The 21,441-nt window shown below is 41.1% G+C and overlaps 1 protein-coding gene and 1 long non-coding RNA gene across 3 annotated transcripts; one reads left to right on the top strand and one right to left on the bottom strand.

Moving 5' to 3' along the window:
- The first annotated feature begins 1,628 nt into the window (after positions 1-1,628).
- On the top strand, positions 1,629-9,463 carry LOC136700272 (uncharacterized). Its single transcript, XR_010803711.1, has 3 exons — positions 1,629-1,733; positions 2,303-2,425; positions 9,064-9,463. It is a non-coding gene; the product is annotated as an uncharacterized lncRNA (long non-coding RNA).
- si:ch73-204p21.2 (uncharacterized) lies at positions 2,412-14,447 on the bottom strand. Of its 2 annotated transcripts, XM_066675538.1 has the most exons (6): positions 14,274-14,447; positions 11,432-11,581; positions 8,808-8,868; positions 8,572-8,641; positions 7,904-7,930; positions 2,412-5,713 (listed from the first exon to the last, which is right to left on the bottom strand). In XM_066675538.1, the coding sequence occupies exons 2-6, from the start codon at positions 11,569-11,571 to the stop codon at positions 5,193-5,195; spliced, it is 819 nt and encodes a 272-aa protein (XP_066531635.1). In that variant the 5' UTR covers positions 11,572-11,581; positions 14,274-14,447; the 3' UTR covers positions 2,412-5,192. The 2 variants fall into 2 exon arrangements, with proteins under 2 accessions (XP_066531635.1, XP_066531642.1); XM_066675545.1 differs by lacking the exons at positions 8,808-8,868; positions 11,432-11,581; positions 14,274-14,447 and having other exon boundaries at positions 7,870-7,930; positions 8,572-8,735.
- Between the last annotated feature and the right edge of the window lie 6,994 nt (positions 14,448-21,441).

Raw genomic sequence — 21,441 nt, 5'->3', positions numbered from 1 at the left:
AAAACATTAGATTTGGGTTATCAGCTTTAACCGCTATTACACTAAAAAGGGAAATGAAAAAAGATATATTTGGATCGCATCATGCATGTGCATGCACGTATCTCTCGTTTGGAACATGAAACAATGCACGAGAGAGGGTGGAAGAGACACAGCACTGCAGTAAGAACGATAGACCTTCACTTAGGGACAGGGGGTGGGGCATTGTTTCCTTTGGTGAGAAAGATTCATGTCAGTAAAGCACATCTTTGAATTGAACCGAGAGAGCTCCTGTGTGTGCATGTAATTACATAACACGCTCCCGCGGAGCCTCGCGCTGCTATTGGTGGGTTGGCCGTGACGCGCGCGCGTTCCAGTACGGCGTACGTGCAGCGGTGCATGCGGCTCGAGCGCAACAGCGAGCTCGTGCTGCACGTCTCACAGCGCGCGGGGAATATGATTCACACGACGAACCGATTCAATGAAAAAATAAATAAATAAATAATTGAATAAAGCAATTCGTTGGGTCTGAAGCCTGAAATGTTGAGTCAGTTTTCCTTAGTCAGCACTGATACAGGCACGTCTTACTGCGCAAAATTTAGAGACCGCTTCTCGTTAATGTAAAAAATGTCAAAGACGAAATATAAATAAATAAACAAACAAACCCCACACAACCACAAGGCACTGTATTAAACACTCGTTTCGTATTTTGTCTTGCTCTGCTCAGACCTTGCAAAAGAGAGACGGCGGAAAATGTGTTTTGAGAATGCGTTTTATCCTGATAACCCGCTCTTTTTGGGGTGATGGACTGTACCACTAATGGTGGTGAGGTGAATTTTGTTTACACCCATGCCTTGTTCTGACTGAAATGGCAGATATAAGAATTTTATTCTTGTTTTTTTTTTTTGTGAATATGTAACAGAATATGATTATTATAGCGATAATAAAAAACAAGCACTGAGTACTTTACTATAACCAGCGCCAAATTCCCAGTAAACAATTAGTCGTTGATTCAACGTTAAAATAACGTAATGACTGCCGTCTAATCAACGTTCTCTTAAGGTTGAAAATGAACGTTGAAAAGACGTCCAAACACAGACATTGAAAAGACGACTGTTAGACGTATTTTGGACGTCCATTGACGTTTAAATATGTCCTCGACGGACAGACTACTTTTAGACCTATTTTGAACGTCCAGGGACGTTCCTTGTTTACTGGGTTATACGTGCGGACCTGGCCAAAAGGAAGTGGATATTTTTGAGTAATTATGATTTTAAATATATATATATTTTTACTTATTCACAAGAAAAAGCCTGAACAAGTCATGGGTGTAAATAGAAGTTTTGGGGGGCGGGGGTTCACAGTCAATGTTCAGGAGGACCCCCACCCGCATTAGTGGTACAGTCCATCACCCCAAAAATCAGGTCAACAAAACATAACGGATCCTCAAACCCAAGATTATTGAATTTTTTTACTATAGTGTACCCACAACATAACAGTCTTTTATGTTGTGAGTAATTTGTAAGAACGTTCATTTTAAAAGAACATATCCTTCATATTGTACTGCGAACCCCAGCTTTGCACTTTGTGTTGTTTTATATTCCGTTAAACACAGAGAATCGGTTCAAATGAATCATTCATTCTTTCAGCCGGACTGAACCTCACAGCTGATAGACTCGCGTTTGTATCTCAGAGAAAGCTCAGAAATACTTTCTCTTACGAGCTGCTTCCCACTCGAAAATACATTATACCGGAAGGTAACTTTCAGAACAGCGGACGTACCGGAAATCGGCTGTTTTTTTCTGTGTTTACATTATCACTAGGTGTTTTACAGCTGTATTGTACTCTATATTCGTTTCTAACGGTTACTTTTCATAGCGTGTCATATTATGTACTCTATTCGTCGTAGTAGGCTTGAATTTATTATTAATGAACGTCGTATTTAGGCGTCTTCCATTTGTGTTTGTTTTCCAAAAAACAGAATATTTTTGTAGTGGGCGATATACCGACATTTCTGTTTTTAGTATGGACACAATCTGGTACGTATTATGTCAAGGACTGCATGAACTATTTCAGCAAAGCTCTCGATAAAAACTGTCCATGATGCAACGCGACAGCAGCGTAACAACCCGAATTCATACCCAAAGACTTGTACACAGACGACCCCCAGCCTGCACACCTCAGTGGGGTCAACATGGGCTGCATGGGTTCAAGATGGGCATGGGTTCTGGGTGGGCTGCCTATATGAGATAAATGTGGGCAGCCAAATAACTCTCTATATATGGAGTTCAGTCTTAATTTAGAATGATTTTGTGTTTATTTGCAGGTGGGCTGTCTATTCTGGACCTTTGTTTAAACCCACCCTGACCCTGGATGCCATCCCTACGTGAGGCCAACATCTAACCCATGGAGTGAACTTGCTTAAAGTGTCTTGAGTGGCCTCAGTTACGTGAGTGAGGGCATGTTTAAACAAATATGGTCTGAGGATCATCTGATTGATGACGTCTGCCTCAGATGTTGCTCATGACTTTCACTTGTAACTGGTTGCAGGTGTGACACATTTCCCTTTAACTGAGGTCATTGTTTTCATATATTTTCTAACCAGTTATGTGGTAAGCTTTACCAAAGCCATCATGTACATTTGACCTGTTTAGAAATGTACAGCTTAAGTGTAAGATGGTCATGTGCAGTTTATATTTTTGGACCAATAACCTCAAAGGACAACTTCCCTTTACAAGTCCAACAGTTTCTTTATTATGAGTGAATTCAGCAGCTGGAGCTAGAAGAGCATAAACTCTTCACTACTGTATCCTCCAGATTCAACTGCTCCATTACATGTCTTTGGGATGAGTTAGGGCAGAGCCCATGATCCAGGACTTAGCATCCAAACCCACACACTATAGCTATTATGGATTAGTTCAGTCAAATACAGTGTTCAACTAGCTATCCCAAGGGGTTGGTCTCTCTGCTGTAGGACATACAGTACCAGTCAAAAGTTTGGACACATCTTCTCATTAGTCATTGGAGGAATAGGGCTATTCACTGTATAGAACCCTGTTAACCCTGAACCCTGTGCACAACGCAAGTTATGGTCTCAAACACATTAAGAAGGTGAGCAGTTCTACAAATTAACTGACGAGGCCACAGCCGTTCACTGAAAACCGTTCCAGGTGACGACCTCCTGAAGCTGACTTAGAGAACGCAGAGTGTGTGCAAAGCTGTCTTCAAAGCAAAAGGTGGCTGTTTGAAAAGTTTAAAGTATAAAACATATTCTAGTTTGTTTAACACTTTTTTTTGTTTACTACATAATTCAATGTGTTCCTTTGTAGTTTTAATGCCTTCATATTCATTTACAATGTAGGAAACAATAAAAAACAAAACTAAATAAAAATATTGAATGAGAAGCTGTCCAAACTTTTGACTGCTAGTGTACATTCACAGTAAGTGGAAAATGGCCCAAAACAAAGGAAACCCTCCCTGAGAGGGTGTGTCCAAACATTTGACTGGTGCTGTATAATGAATGGGCGACACGGTGGCGCAGCAGGTTAGTGTCGCAGTCACAGCTCCAGAGGCCTGGAGGTTGTGGGTTCAAGTCCTGCTCCAGGTGACTGTCTGTGAGGAGTTTGGTGTGTTCTCCCTGTGTCTGCGTGGGTTTCCTCCAGCTGACTGTCGGTGAGGAGTGTGGTGTGTTCTCCCTGTGTCTGCGTGGGTTTCCTCCGGGTGACTGTCGGTGAGAAGTGTGGTGTGTTCTCTCTGTGTCTGCGTGGGTTTCCTCCGGGTGACTGTCTGTGAGGAATTGGTGTGTTCTCCCCGTGTCTGCGTGGGTTTCCTCCGGGTGACTGTCTGTGAGGAATTGGTGTGTTCTCCCCGTGTCTGTGTGGGTTTCCTCCCACAGTCCAAAAATACACGTTGGTAGGTGGATTGGCGACTCAAAAGTGTCCGTAGGTGTGAGTGTGTGAGTGAATGTGTGTGTGTGTGTCTGTGTTGCCCTGTGAAGGACTGGTGCCCCCTCCAGGGTGAATTCCCGCCTTGCGCCCAATGATTCCAGGTAGGCTCTGGACCCACCGCGACCCTGAACTGGATAAGCGCTTACAGATAATGGATGAATGTATAATGAATGTGAGGTATTTCAGTCACTATGTACAGAATAAAGGATTTGTTCTATTTTTTTTAAATCAAGCTCCATTGCTCCTCCTGTTTCCAGGTCTCCTTCATGAGTTTCCCTGCACTCGCGTCTATATTAGACTAAACCTAGTCACGTCATTCAACATAACAACATCAGTCTACGTCCATGCACGTCCACAGTATTGAGTATCTTAAAATAGACACGTCAGCTTTTATTATTCATCATTACATTAGAATTATTAGTGGTTATATATATATAAACATAACTGCGTTTAATATGACTTCACCTCCAATACTTTCAGAATGTCACGAAAATAAAAGACACATGACAAAACTATAACAACATGACCTTTTATAAACTAATCATATTTATATTTAATATGTAATTAGTAACGCTATCAGACACAATGCAAAACAAATAAAAGGCTAAGATGGAAATAAATTCATTCAGAAGAGATTTTACTGCGTCAGAATTGTTCACACTGGTGTTGATAGGAACCAGACGTCTGTCTCTTAAAGCTGCCTCCCCACGGTTATGAATACACAGACATTCCCAGGAAAATGAGACATAGATTGAAATCGTTTTGTCATGAGGTTTTCACTTAAAGACACACTCCAGTGAAAATCAAGTGTTTAAACTTGTTAGCATGTCCATGTGGTGGTGTTTTTATGCAGGTTCAGATAGCAAGGGTTTCTGAGGTCATAATCCTGTGGAACCAGTCCCATTAACTTGTGGGAAAGGGCGTTTGATCTGTAGGCGAGCGGTGAAGTGGTGGGTGGAGATAAAAGTGGGGATTAATTGCATATTCATTTACCTAACTCACATTCATTGTTCATTTTGGATTGTAAATAAAACGGCTATATTTGATTGGTAGACAATAATTTTAATAACTTGATCCCATCCCAACCACTGATTACTGATAGAATTTCTCTTTATTTATTACTTACTATGTCTACAATATATTAAAAAAAGCATAATGCGGGCACGATACAGCCTTGTCCTATTACCCACCCCTATCTGAAGCTCTGAGTCAGCAGTATCAGTTTTATTAGGCCTTTTTATTTAGGGCTGTTTGGCACAATACAGTTATTTAGCTTCTCTCAGGTAAAGGTGGTGCTCCTTCCTCCACCATAACGTCAGGTGGGGTCTCAACTGGTGCAACAGAATGATTGATTGTTTTGCTAACTTTGGCGTACATGTCTGTAATATTGATCCCATTGTGACCCCCGTCCGGCGTCTCTGTTAAAGGAGGCTGTGCTGGGAAATTTGATCCATTGTTGGATGCATAGGTAGCGTAGGGATTCCGCAGCATGTCACTCACTGATCCTTCTGGGTCTTTTCTCTGTCCTACAGTTTCGTACATGTGCTGAGTGGAGTTGTATGGCTGCTGCAGAGTGCTGGATGAGTTGTGATTGAGCTGTTCACCCTCATCTTCTAAAGAGATTGTTTGGAAACCAGACATTTCAGGATTATCAAAGGCTTTATCTTCTGAAAGAACGTTTTCGGTGCGTGAAGGAGGTGTTTGTTCCACAGATCTCAGGCTTGTTTCCATGTCTGGAGCTTCGGTTAGAACGGGGCTGGTGTTAGGTCTTTGGATGATGTATTCATCACCTGTTTTGGGGGATAAAAACAGTGTTGGATTATTTTTGTGAATATTTTTTTGCATCTTTGAGCCCAGTGAAAATAAAGAGAGATTAGTCACCACAAAACGATATATTTAGGGGATTATATTAAAGGAGCAATCAGTCATTTTATCACCAAATATTTGGAAAAATATTATTGTGTTTATGAAGAATCCAGTTGCTTTGTAACTCCAGAATTACACAAACGCTCCACAGAGCAGGTCTCCTTCTTGGGGGCATCCGTATTCACAATAGATTTAGTAAATCCAGGTTTTATCAGAAAAGAAATGATAGATTACTCCTATTATCCTTTAGGCCCATATCCAATATTTTTTTATTATTATTTTAAAATTAAATATCCCAAACCTCCTTTTAGCCCTTGGAAAATGTTACCAAAATGTTTCCAAAAACGTCTCTTTAAGATTTAAATACAGAACTTAGATCTGCTTTGATTGGCTGCCCTCCGTGTATCATTATATATGTATTATGTATCCATAATGCATATTTATGTATTATTAAACGTTAATTTATATACCCCACTATAGAAACCTATTGTTTTTTAAATTATAAACATGCTTATAGTTAGTGCTAGGACCAAGGTTAGACTTAAGGTTAGATTCCGTCCAGATACCAGTCAACGGTTTGGAGACATCTCACAGAATATGTGTTTTTCATAGTGATAGAGATATTTTAATCTAAAGGCTAGAGCTTAATAAAATAAATAATCTAATAAAATGTGCCCCAGAGACTAAAAATTGAAGCAGATGCCAATGTGAAATAATTTCTAAAACATAAATGATCTTATACCTTAGATACAGTGCTGTACAAAAGTCAAAGGCCATGCTTCACTGATTTAATTTCATTTTCATATGTACTTGAACTGTGCCGTATCGGGTGGCTCTCACAACAACTTCTCAGGTTATCTGTATCTTCTTTAGTCCAGTTAAAAAAACATCTCAAGTGGCTTCTTATGAAGCTGACACAGACAATGATCAACAGAATTAAACTGCTTTAAAGCACAGAATTCATTCATTCATTATCTGTAACCCTTATCCAGTTCAGGGTCGTGGTGGGTCCAGAGCCTACCTGGAATCATTGGGCACAAGGCAGACAAGACAGACAGTCACCCGGAGGAAACCCACGCAGACACAGGGAGAACACACCAAACTCCTCACAGACAGTCACCCGGAGGAAACCCACGCAGACACAGGGAGAACACACCAAACTCCTCACAGACAGTCACCCGGAGGAAACCCACGCAGACACAGGGAGAACACACCAAACTCCTCACAGACAGTCACCCGGAGGAAACCCACGCAGACACAGGGAGAACACACCACACTCCTCACAGACAGTCACCCGGAGGAAACCCACGCAGACACAGGGAGAACACACCACACTCCTCACAGACAGTCACCCGGAGGAAACCCACGCAGACACAGGGAGAACACACCAAACTCCTCACAGATAGTCACCTGGAGGAAACCCACGCAGACACAGGGAGAACATACCACACTCCTCACAGACAGTCACCCGGAGGAAACTCACGCAGACACAGGGAGAACACACCACACTCCTCACAGACAGTCACCCGGAGGAAACCCACGCAGACACAGGGAGAACACACCACACTCCTCACAGACAGTCACCCGGAGGAAACTCACGCAGACACAGGGAGAACACACCACACTCCTCACAAACAGTCACCCGGAGGAAACTCACGCAGACACAGGGAGAACACACCACACTCCTCACAGGACTCGTACCCATAACCTCCAGGCCCCTGGAGCTGTGTGACTGCGACACTACCTGCTGCGTCACCATGCCGCCCAGCACAGAAGTTTGGTTTTGCTGCCTTCATAACTTTAAAACTGGGGACTATGGAGAATGAATCTATTTTTATGTTTTAATCTTTCATTATTTGAGTGACCGTGTCCAAACTTTTGGCTGGTAGTTCAGTTCAGTAGCCACTAAGATGCAAATATAATGTAAATAATTTATGAAAGTGAGAACGGAAATCAGGTCTTTCAGAAGTTAATGTGTTAAAGACATGACATGGCTGGAATGTCTGCAGCTGTCTTCATGCACAAAGATGTTAATACGTGAGTATAAATATATAAAATGTAACTTGTCCAGTGGTCATACTCTCAAACACCCTAAGATGGTGCAGGTGGAGTACCATTAATTGTCCTCTCGGGGCTGTGATCTGCAAAGACACAAAAATATATCCATATGTCAATACACTCGAAATATTTTTACATGAAAGAAAGACTGACTGAAGAAAATGGGTGCTATTTACAAAGCAAACTGTGAGACTTCTCCACATCGTACATGATCTGAGGTTTATTTTTGACCCATGACTAATCATCCATCATCAGCACCTGATTAATGCTGTTGTGGCTGAATGCCATCAAATCCATAAGTCTAATCTAAAGCCTTCCCTAATAAGAATGGAGGCTGTAACTGCAGCTTGGATGAGACAAATTCCTCATTAACATTTGTGTGTGAGTTCACTTTATCCCTAAATTATTTAGTTACTGTGCCTTTAAGTTCTATGTAAATGAGGTCAATTCCCACCGCCCCCATGTTATATTGCCTCATGCATAAAACAGTACATGGTTAAACGCTACTTATAACTTCTGTGTGAATGGGCAGAGCAGAAATAGCATTGACCAATAGAACAGCTGAGTATGCACCTAAGGTCACCAAGACCAGAGCCAGGGGTCAGCTAGGGGTTTATAAGGCCCCCCAGCACTGTGCTGTACAGCAGAGTAACTGCATTTTCTGGAGCTGGGGCCCTGCAGCAAAAAAAGTTTCTTTAACTGTGGGGAGGAGCACATGGCTTACACTTTTCGTCCTGAGTGATGTCAGCTGCTGTGGGGTTATCCATGGCCACGGCCACATTTTCCAGTTGTACCTGTTGGAAGCAGATTTCCATTTTAAAGGGACTGAAGTATACTGTGGGTTTTTCATGTGTCACTGATTGCAAATTTATGACATGTTTTTGCATTTCTGAGCAGACCGTGGTTTAAAATGGGATGATATTTGGTAAATACTGTGAAAAAGACCAAAGTTGGACGTACAACTCTAACTAGTGTTGAGGTTTTGTCCGCTGGAACGTCATGGTCCAGGTCAAATGAGTGTCTGCAAGGCATCAGAGAAACAGCAGTTAATTCATGAGTCTTATACATAAAACTACAACAGTCCCAAACAAACATTAAGCGGATTCCTAAGGGTAAAGGTTAGAAATAATAATAAAAAAATTTATTTTTTCAAAACTATAATCTTTTTTTAAACTGAAGCAAAGATTACTACAATTTATTTTATTTATTTCTTTAGTCCCTAGGTGTATATTCACAGGAGTCCTCTCCTGCCCCCTGCTGGAGATGCCAAAAACTGCAGCCGAGGTTATAGTTAAATTCCAGAGATATTTCAAATTCTTCACATAATTACAGCATTAAGGTGTGAACAGAATCAATCAGCGAGACTTAATGTGAGTTGATGCATTTCAATTATAGAATCAGTCAAAAATGTTCACAGTGGTGCTTTCAGTGACCCTAACAGCACCAAATTACTGCATGATGAATGGTTATGAATGAGCACCCTAGCGTCTGAATCACTGTTGTTCAGTAGTTTGGAGGTGAGGTTTTAGTATGAGAAAGAAATGCAGGCCATTGATAAATAAGATGTACCCTCTCTTCTTATTTTCATGTATTATTGAAATTCTACTGTATGTTGATCAATGTTGTTTATAAATAAACAATAAAATAAACCTTTATAGGCCTTTATCTGGTTAATCATGACTCCTGCTTTCTGTCACCACCAGTGTAAAGAATCAAGGTGTGTATGTTTCTTTCTCCATTTCTCAACCAGGGACTTTTGATTTGGAAAATTCCTGTGCCAATTTAGCACTTTGCTGGGTGTAAAAATTTTACACAAACCTGTGATTTTATTTAATAAAACAATGAAGATAAAAAAGAAATAAATTATTTATAATAAAATAATGTAAATAAAAATAAATTGGCATACCAAATAAATGCAGAATGTAGCAAACAATATTAATGATATAATAGTAAATAAATAAATAATATGTCAAACATAAGTGCAGATATTTTCTGGGGTAAGTTCTCTGTTTGTTCTAGTAAAATTCATTACATGTTTCATAGGCATTAACACATAATTTCATTCATTCATAGTCTGTAAGCACTTATCCAGTTCAGGGTCACACCCTGTAGGGGGCGCCAGTCCTTCACAGGGCAACACACATATTCACTCACACACTCACACCTACGGACACTTTTGAGTCGCCAATCCACTTACCAGCATGTGTTTTTGGACCGTGGGAAGAAACCAGACAGTCACCTGGAGGAAACCCACGCAGACACAGGGAGAACACACCACACTCCTCACAGACAGTCACCCAGAGGAAACCCACGCAGACACAGGGAGAACACACCACACTCCTCACAGACACCCGAGGAAACCCACGCGGACACAGGGAGAACACACCAAACTCCTCACAGTCACCCGGAGGAAACCCATGCAGACACAGGGAGAACACACCACACTCCTCACAGACAGTCACCCGGAGGAAACCCACGCAAACACAGGGAGAACACACCACACTCCTCACAGACAGTCACCCGGAGGAAACCCACGCAGACACGGGGAGAACACACCACACTCCTCACAGACAGTCACCCAGAGCGGGAATCGAACCCACAACCTCCAGGTCCCTGGAGCTGTGACTGCGACACTACTACTACTAATCTACTAATCCAGTTCAGGTGCTCGTTTCACTTTATTAATACAGCTAAAAGAATTATAGCCCAGAGAGATTTATTTGAAGTCTATATACGTCTACTTTCTGGTAGCAACTTTTTTCTACACAAAAACACAACAGGTTTACAACCACATAAATCTGAAAAATGCATGTTTCACCATGTTTCCAGTCACACCATTCAGTTTGTTCAGGGCTTGCCTCAGGCTTTTGTAAAACTCAAATAGCACTGACGTAAAATTAATAAAACCTCAGACTGAAACTAGGAATGACAAGCGGCTACAGAAGACTGAAACCATTTTAAATGAAGTGAAAAAACAGCTGCAGATTTAATGACGGACTGTAAATCATCTCGTCATCACCACGCCCACTAGGCAGCAGGTCGAAGCAGTCCAGAGTAACTGGATGCTTTCACTTGTTAGATTCTTGTGTGATGCTTTTGTTCCTACTAAACAGTATTAGAAAAGCATGGAGTAATATCGTGTTGCTGTCCATATTATTATTTCTTTACATTTCACAATGACTGGGACAAAAAAAGGGTGTTAAATTTGCTCAGAAAAAAAGCTCTTTATATTAACTTACAGTAGAAGCCTAAGAACATTTTCCAGTAAAGTTAAAACAGAATGAACTTACAGCAGTGTTATGAAACAGCTGTTACAAGGACACATTATTGTATGATGTTTTATATGTTTTTTTTTAAATACCAAGGGTTTTTTCAGATATTTACTAGAGCAGACCTCAGTTCTGACTGGTATGAATGAGCAACGCATATTTTCTGACAACTTCTCGGAGCCGACAAACTCGACCGTGCTGTCCTGGAATGTTCTGTGGTAGATTTCAGTTAAAAGAAAAAGCACCTATCGAGTGACAATACACACCGACACCGCAGATATGTGACAGAAAGTAGTGTTAAAGATGATCACTCACTTCTGACATCTTGAACAGAGAGCGAGGAGGGTGATGGTGAGGATAAAGAGGATGATAAGAGAGAAGGCTGCAGCTCCTGATGACACTGAAGCCCCCCAGGCCCCCAGAGCTTGGGGCCATAGATTGTAGATTGGTGCCATAACACTGTGTCTGCAGTAAACACAAATAAAGACCATCAGTGACAAACATGTTCTGTGGAATACACTTATTTGCATTAAGTCTATCACAGGCAAATAGAGCCAGAAATAACAATGCAGTGCAATATCAGAGTGGTATTACTTGAGGAAACCCAAATATAGGAGTATAAAGCTCAGTGAGTAGTAACTATTTTAAAGATATTGAGGCCTTCAAGCCACATCAGACTACAATAATATTCCATACAAATGTAGCATGATCAATGTACAAAAACCCTCAGGTCAAGTCATTGTTGTTATGTAAATTTTGTCAAGACACAAAGTAACAGGCCAAAGAAAACTGTTTATCTGTTTAAAATGGACATTATATACAAGTTACTCATTTCTGAGGATGTTAGATACACCTAGAGCATCAAATATATCCCCTGAAGTTAAGCAGTATTAAAGCTTTCTCTGAGAAAGAAGAGAAAACCAAGACACACTTTCACTTTAGCTTCTAAACAAACCCAGGTGTTTATGTCCATTTTTAGAAAAATGACCATGTAATTGAAAGATATGCTGTTGTTTTTTTATTGCTCCATATTTCGATTTTATCAATGTGGCCTAGTTTGTCTTATAATCATCTAGAGCACTTAGACAAGCATTTAATACTCTTAAGAGGTGCTTTTCATGGAGGCCTGACATAAAGTGGCTAGGTCAGTAATTGGTTTGAGACCATATCCCACTAAATAAACAGTGCCGATATTGAATGAAAGAATGTGAAACTCAAACACAGATATGAATACAAGAGGAAAAGCTGGCCAGGTCACAGACCATAATACAAGTATGACATCTGATGGAATTTAACTTTAGATCAGATATACACTCATGAAACTGGATTCACCAGCACGGTTGCTAAGCTAGCCGATTAGCATGAAGTGTAGTAATGACTTCCAAAGTTGATTTTTAACAAGCTTCAACATTCACTGATTATTAACTGACAGATATCGTGAGCACTCTGGGTTTCTGAGATTTGGAACTATGGTGTTATGTTGCTGTTGTATAAATAACCTAAGGTTCTCAGTTTAAAGCTATCATGCTAAAGCTAACATGGTCAAAAGCAAATACAATTCATTGACTACAAAACAAACCTGTATATAACAGCAAATAAAACCTAGGTTATCCCAAAGTTTTATGTTTAAAGTGTTTACAGAAAGTTTAAAAAGAAGAAGTGTCACCAAAAAGAAAAATGAACACTATAGACACAAACAAAGCTTTGTTTAACCTTTTCAGTGGCCACAGGCCTAAATATGATTACTTCCTTTTTTGAGAAATTCATTTGATTAGTTTGCTTCATAATTACTGAATAATTAACATTAAGACGTACTATAACTGTCATTATGTTACATAAACATAAATAAATGATAGAATTAACACCCCTATTCTTCCCTGATATCTGACAACCCTTTGACTGTGTGTGTGTGTGTGTAAGCTCCCTGACCTTAGTACATTACTGTGTGTGTGTGTGTGTGTGTGTGCATTTTCCCTAACATGAGTGGGTTAAATGTGGAGACACTTTTTCATTGTTATGCTGTGCAATGGCAATAAAAGCCCGTTTCACATTTCACGTTTTTTTTTCCTTCACCTGTAAAGCTTTTTTTTTTTTTTTTTTTTGGAAAAATTAGGTTTTGTTTCAAGAACAACAACAAACAAATAACTCCCTTGGTTCACTTTTTTACAAGCTTTAATAATATACTTTGTAGCACGGGATTCCAATCAATGGTAATTTGCTTCTTATCTGAATATGATGTGTTCATGTAAGCTACCTGACTCCAGCCACACCCCAGGACAAAATATAAAAGCTCAAAACAGGTTCACAACACAAGACTAGAGATAAGACTTTGTCTTTATTCTTAAAACCTTCTCACATAGTGCAGAAAATGTGTGGCACTTTACCATGGGTCATTATTCATAAGGCCTACATAACACCTACATAAGCCTTGCTTGACAAGTCACATAAACCTACATAAATATCTGTAAACCCTTATTCCCACAAACAGTGGTGTCATAACACTTTTTGAGGTGTAACTGATTAAGCAGCCTATACAGTTACAGATATTACCATTTTAAAAAGTTGTGAAAGGCTTATGCAGGTGTCATATCACCACCTTCTGAACTATGACCTTCTGTGAAGTGTTGCCAATTGTTTTTATTGTCATAGAAATAGTAACAAAGCCTAGAGTAGACAATCCTCTTTGTTGGGATGAGTCTGGAGAGTAGGACATGAAATTAAGAAACCTTTAAAAATAGACCGGCAGGACAGGAACTGTAAGCTCATATTAGTTAAAACTCCATGCTTATTATTTAATACAATACATCAGCAGTTATTGTAAATTATTAAATTGATCACAGTAATAGAGATCTTAGTGTTAAATCAGATTTACAGTCTTAACAGCAATTGAACCAACATGTACATTTTTTAGCTATGACAACAGATGCCTGGCTCCATATAAAACCCTTAGGGCATGTTTCTCATACAGGTGTTAAGCCTAGAGGTGACAATGGTTATTCACAATTGCCGATTCTTATTAGTGCATAGACTTAGTGCATAAGCAGTAAAACAAAAAATGGATAGGAATAATACGGATACAAATGTTTAACAGAAATATAAGGCAAAATAATACCTTTATTAACAACAATAGACATTTATAATGGATCTGTTTACTTACTGGTGTTCGTCTTGACCTCTTGACCTTTCTCTCAGGGCTTCATAAGCAGTCCTTGGTCAGCCTCATCTCCATGTGTTTGTCCAGCACACTGCGATCCAATAACAGCTTCCAACCTCTTAACAGCCTCTTTCTAAGCTGACACGCTCGAACACAACAGCAGAGTACTGAAAAGAACAAATACTTTGACCAGTCTCACTTCCTCATTCTCTCTCTCTCTATCTCTCTCTCTCTCTCTCTCTCTCCCTCCTTCTCTCCTTCCTTATCAGTTTTCTGCTTAATTGCATGCAGTCTTTCCATTTCTGGAATAGATTTACATATTTAAAGATGTAATGTGAGTCAATAACTTTATTACTGTGCCACAGAATTTGTGTGTTAAAGATACAGGAGCAAACAGTGATATACAATATGCCAGTACCTCAGAGGAATTAGCTCCCGCACTTTGTTTCTTAGTCCACTGTAAATCCTCACTTGACCTGATCTCATATAGAAACCAGAGCTGCCCACGAGGACATTACAGAACCGTGCAAAACCTTTAGGCACCTGAGAAAATGAGATTTAGGTGAATGCTGTTTATCTGATCAACATGATGTTACTTGTTCAAACAAACAAACAAAAACATTATATTTGGAATAAAAACAAATAACATTATTACAATAAGTGGTGATATTCTTTGTGAAAGTGTTTGTTTAACCCTTTCCAATCCCTCTTAATGGGAGTATTACTAGGATGATAATCCCATGATCTCAGTCCAGTATTACTGCCATGAGGAGAGACTGGAATGAATTAAACCAACATATTCAAACAGAATATCACTATTATACTGTAATAATGCTATATGTTTTTATTCTGTTTTTGTTTGTTGTACATGATAAAGTATTTATTAAGTTAAAACACGTGGATTGTTGATTTCACGAATCCATACGACCAAGGAGGATGTCTGGATACAATGTTTGCTATTTACACACCCTCATAATTCATGTACTACTTGTAAAGTACTATCCATATAATTTATTTATGTTCTTGCATGCCCCCTCCAGGGCATATTCCCGCCTTGCACCCAGTGATTCCGGGTAGGCTCCGGACCCACAGTGACCCTGAAGCGCTTACAGAAAATGAATGAACAAATTAATGTTCTTGCATTTATTTTAGTGAGAAAACCCACACAGACACAGGGAGAACACACCACACTCCTCACAGACAGTCACCCGGAGGAAACCCACGCGGACACAGGGAGAACACACCACACTCCTCACAGACAGTCACCTGGAGGAAACCCACGCAGACACAGGGAGAACACACCAACTCCTCACAGACAGTCACCCGGAGGAAACCCACGCAGACACAGAGAGAACACACCACACTCCTCACAGACAGTCACCCGGAGGAAACCCACGCAGACACAGAGAGAACACACCAACTCCTCACAGACAGTCACTCGGAGGAAACCCACACAGACACAGGGAGAACACACAACACTCCTCACAGACAGTCACCCGGAGGAAACCCACGCAGACAAAGAGAGAACACACCACACTCCTCACAGACAGTCACCCGGAGGAAACTCACACAGACACAGAGAGAACACACCAACTCCTCACAGACAGTCACCCGGAGGAAACCCACGCAGACACAGGGAGAACACACCAACTCCTCACAGACAGTCACCCGGAGGATACCCACACAGACACAGGGAGAACACACCAACTCCTCACAGACAGTCACCTGGAGGAAACCCACGCAGACACAGAGAGAACACACCACACTCCTCACAGACAGTCACCCAGGGGAAACCCACGCAGACACAGGGAGAACACACCACACTCCTCACAGACAGTCACCCGGAGGAAACCCACACAGACACAGAGAGAACACACCACACTCCTCACAGACAGTCACCCAGAGGAAACCCACGCAGACACAGAGAGAACACACCAACTCCTCACAGACAGTCACTCGGAGGAAACCCACACAGACACAGGGAGAACACACAACACTCCTCACAGACAGTCACCCAGAGGAAACCCACGCAGACACAGAGAGAACACACCACACTCCTCACAGACAGTCACCCGGAGGAAACTCACACAGACACAGAGAGAACACACCAACTCCTCACAGACAGTCACCCGGAGGAAACCCACGCAGACACAGGGAGAACACACCAACTCCTCACAGACAGTCACCCGGAGGAAACCCACACAAACACAGGGAGAACACACCACACTCCTCACAGACAGTCACCTGGAGGAAACCCACGCAGACACAGAGAGAACACACCACACTCCTCACAGACAGTCACCCAGAGGAAACCCACGCAGACACAGGGAGAACACACCACACTCCTCACAGACAGTCACCCGGAGGAAACCCACACAGACACAGGGAGAACACACCACACTCCTCACAGACAGTCACCCGGAGGAAACCCACGCAGACACAGAGAGAACACACCAACTCCTCACAGACAGTCACTCGGAGGAAACCCACACAGACACAGGGAGAACACACAACACTCCTCACAGACAGTCACCCGGAGGAAACCCATGCAGACACAGAGAGAACACACCACACTCCTCACAGACAGTCACCCGGAGGAAACCCACGCAGACACAGAGAGAACACACCAACTCCTCACAGACAGTCACTCGGAGGAAACCCACACAGACACAGGGAGAACACACAACACTCCTCACAGACAGTCACCCGGAGGAAACCCACGCAGACACAGAGAGAACACACCACACTCCTCACAGACAGTCACCCAGAGGAAACCCACGCAGACACAGGGAGAACACACCACACTCCTCACAGACAGTCACCCGGAGGAAACCCACACAGACACAGGGAGAACACACCACACTCCTCACAGACAGTCACCCGGAGGAAACCCACGCAGACACAGAGAGAACACACCAACTCCTCACAGACAGTCACTCGGAGGAAACCCACACAGACACAGGGAGAACACACAACACTCCTCACAGACAGTCACCCGGAGGAAACCCACGCAGACACAGAGAGAACACACCACACTCCTCACAGACAGTCACCCGGAGCAGGAATCGAACCCACAACCTCCAGGTCTCTGGAGCTGTGTGAATGTGACACTACCTGACGCCCCTCTAACACTATAAGTGGTTTTCAAATAAATTGCAAAAAAAAAATGACATTTAAAATACATTTACTTGTATAGTATAGATTTGTATATTTAAGTTATTATATATTATAATTACAACACCTTTTGTTGTTTCCACATGTTGTAAATTGCTCAGGAAAATAGCACAAATTAATATATTACTGTGCATTATAATCAAATCAAATCAAATCAAATTTATTTATATAGCGCTTTTCACAACTGATGTTGTCACAAAGCAGCTTCACAGAATTCCAGTAAACAAAGATTTGACATGAAATGTAAAAACAAATGTAAAACCCTCAAGTGAGCAAGCCAGGGGCGACAGTGGCAAGGAAAAACTCCCCCAGCTGAGGAAGAAACCTTGGGAGGAACCAAGGCTCACAAGGGGTGACCCATCCTCCTCTGGTCAATCTACTGGTGATGATAGTTAGTAGTCCATGAGAACTTCAGTGTAGGGACAGCTTCAAGGCACTTGGTGGTTGCTGGAGCGTGGGCAGCTGGTCTGAAGCGTGGAGGTCATCGACAGTCATCCATCAGTGTCCAGACAGACAGGTGGGCAGTTGTTTACTCGGAAAAATGTAAAGGGATGGAATTAGTTTTGAACTGTTTTGTGTTTGTAAAGTAGAAAATATGAAAATTTCCAGAGTGTGGCTAATGACTCCGGCAGATCTGACTATGACAGCATTAACTAAAAGGAGAGAACCAGGAGGACACACAGACACGGGAGCATCCTGAAACACTGGCATCCCTCCGCTCCACCATCAACAAACCTGAGTGATCGCGAGAAGCGGCGGGACGACAGCACCATCGTCTCAGTATACTATAATTCCCTGTGTCCATGGACCCCCCGGATCTGCCGCCTTTATCTATGGGGGAGCATTAGCTACCAAAAGATAAACTAAACAAATGTGTTTTTAGCCTAGATTTGAAGATTGCGACTGTGTCTGAGTCCCGAACATTTTCTGGAAGATCATTCCAGAGTCTGGGGGCTTTATAAGAAAAGGCTCTTCCCCCAGCTGAGGCCTTCTGAATTCTGGGAACATTTAAAAATCCAGTATTCTGTGATCTGAGTGAGCGTGGAGGCTCATAATAGGAAATTGTATCTTGAAGATATTCAGGAGCAAGCCCATGTAGAGCTTTATATGTTAATAACAAAATTTTGTAGTCAATGCGGAATTTAACAGGCAGCCAATGAAGTGATGATAAAACTGGGCTGATATGTTCGAATTTTCTAGTTTTAGTGAGGACCCTAGCTGCAGCATTTTGAACTAGTTGAAGTTTTCTTAAATTGCTGCTGGTGCATCCTGACAGTAGTGCGTTACAGTAGTCAAGCCTTGAAGTAATAAAGGCATGTACTAATGTTTCTGCGTCCTGAAGGGATAAGGCATTTCTAATCTTAGCAATATTGCGAAGATGTAAAAAAGCTGTCCTAGTGATACTACCTATGTGTTGATCAAATGATAAATCCGGGTCAATTATGACACCAAGATTTTTTGCTGCTGAACCAGGTTTAATTGGAGAGTCAGCGAGATTTAAAATTAAATCTGATAATTTATTTCTTGCCACTTTTGGACCCAAAAGCAGGACCTCTGTTTTGTTGCTGTTTAGAAGGAGGAAGTTACGCAACATCCAGCCTTTCACGTCTTTTACACAGTCCTCTATTTTCTTTAATCTGTGTTTGTCATCGGGCTTGGCTGAAATATACAATTGTGTGTCGTCTGCGTAACAGTGAAAGTTAATGTCATGTTTTCTTATAACTGTGCCTAGCGGTAACATGTATAATGTAAATAATAATGGTCCTAAAATAGAGCCTTGTGGAATTCCAAATCTTACTTTAGAATAATTTGAATTTAGATTGTTTACTTTTACGAATTGATAACGTTCCGTTAAGTAAGATTTGAACCATAATAGGGCTGTCCCTGTGATTCCAACCATGTTTTCTAACCTTTCTATGAGAATATTGTGGTCTATTGTATCGAAGGCTGCGCTTAGGTCAAGAAGCACCAACAGGGATACGTGGCCTTGATCAGAGGCAAGAAGAAGATCATTTGTTATCTTGGCTAGAGCTGTCTCTGTACTATGATGTTGCCTGAATCCAGATTGGAATTTTTCATATATATGATTCTTATGTAGATATGAACTAAGTTGTTGGGCCACAGCTCTTTCTAAGATCTTGGACAGAAATGGCAGATTAGAAATAGGCCTGTAATTAGACAGTGTGCTAGCATCAAGATTTGGTTTCTTGATCATAGGTTTAATAACTGCTAGTTTAAAAGCTTTGGGTACATGGCCCAGACTAAGGGATGAGTTTACTATAGTTAAAAGAGGATCAATAATAGCTGGTAGTACTTCTTTGAGCAACTTTGTGGGAATTGCATCAAGTATGCAAGTTGTACAGTTTGCGGAGGTGATAATCTTCTCTAGTTCTAATTGTGGGAGTGGGTAAAAGGTTTCAAGTCTTTCTTTTACAGTTATATTATGTTTTATATCATTCACATCGGGTGGCAGCCAGGATGGATTTGATCCTGTGGCTTGAGTTTGTTGTCTAATATTCTCGATTTTATTATTAAAAAAGTCCATAAAATCTTTACTGGTGAGAGTTGCTGGAATTAGTTGTTCAGAACCTGCTTGATTTTTTGTAATTCTAGAAAACACACTAAACAGTGCTCTCGGATTATTTTTATTATTGGAGATCAGCGAGGCCAGATATGCTGAGCGAGCTTTAGTGAGGGCATTTCTATACTCTATAAGGCTGTCCTTCCAGGCAGAATGGAACACTTCAAGCTTGGTTGATCGCCATTTCCGTTCTAGTTTTCGTAATGTTTGTTTTAAAGTACGGGTCTTATCATTATACCATGGTGCGAGCTTTTTCTGTCTTATACTTTTATGTTTAAGTGGTGCTACCTTTTCTAAAGTAGATCGACAGGTATTTTCTAGGTAATCAGTTAATACATCTAGGTCCATTGGGTCTGATGGAGTTGGAACTGGGGTCGATAGTTCTGGTAGGTTTTCTATAAATTGTAGGGCGGTAGATGGTTTTATTATACGCCTTGTAGAATAGCGAGGGTTCCTACATATATTATGGCTAAAACATAGCTCATATGAAATTAAGTAATGATCGGAGATTGCTGAGGATTGCGGTAAGATATTAATTTTGTCAATGTTAAGACCTAGTGTCAGAACTAAGTCTAAAGTGTGGCTGCAGTAGTGTGTAGGCCCTGTTACATTTTGAGTAATGCCAATAGAGTCTAAGATTGAGGTAAATGCCTTTTTTAGTGGGTCACTTTCCTTCTCAAAATGGATATTGAAATCTCCTACAATTATAACTTTATGATTGCACACCGCTAGGTTTGTAGCAAAATCGCTGAATTCTTTCAGAAATTCTAAGTAAGGCCCTGGTGGTCTGTAAATGTTGCATAATAAAAATGCGTCCTTTTTTGTGACCGGATTTGTAATAATAGTGGAGAGAACCTCAAAGGAAGAGAAGGTGTCACATTGTTTAAGACTAATTTCTAGGGTATTTTGGTAAATTACACATACTCCACCTCCTTTGCCTGATATTCTTGGGCTATGTGCATAATTATAGCCTAGGGGGGTGGCTTCATTTAGTGCTAAATATTCATTTGGTCTAACCCACGTTTCCGTGAGACAGAAAACGTTGAATTTATGATCACTTATAATATCATTTACGATGAGTGCTTTTGAGTTTAGTGATCTTATGTTGAGTAACCCAAATTTTAGTTCTGAGGTGTTGCTGCTAGGTGTTGTGTATGATTTAATATTGATTAGGTTGCTGAAACAGGCTGATTTTGTTTTTCTACTTTTACATTTAGTTCGGGGGAAAGACACAGTCTCAATACAGTTGAACCTGGGTGACGCCTCAAGACAGTTCGCAGACGGTCGGTTTAGCCTGTCTGTCTGCGGCCTGGTCCCGGCTCTGGATTGTCAGCAGCTATCTACACTACTCTGCTGACTAACTAAAAGACTATGTGCTATGCTGCAAGAAAGTAAGGCAGCACCCTCCCGCGTGGG

This window comes from Hoplias malabaricus, chromosome 1 (genome assembly GCF_029633855.1).
Source record: "Hoplias malabaricus isolate fHopMal1 chromosome 1, fHopMal1.hap1, whole genome shotgun sequence".
Taxonomy (NCBI): domain Eukaryota; kingdom Metazoa; phylum Chordata; class Actinopteri; order Characiformes; family Erythrinidae; genus Hoplias; species Hoplias malabaricus.
This window is presented reverse-complemented; position numbering and strand designations above follow the sequence as displayed.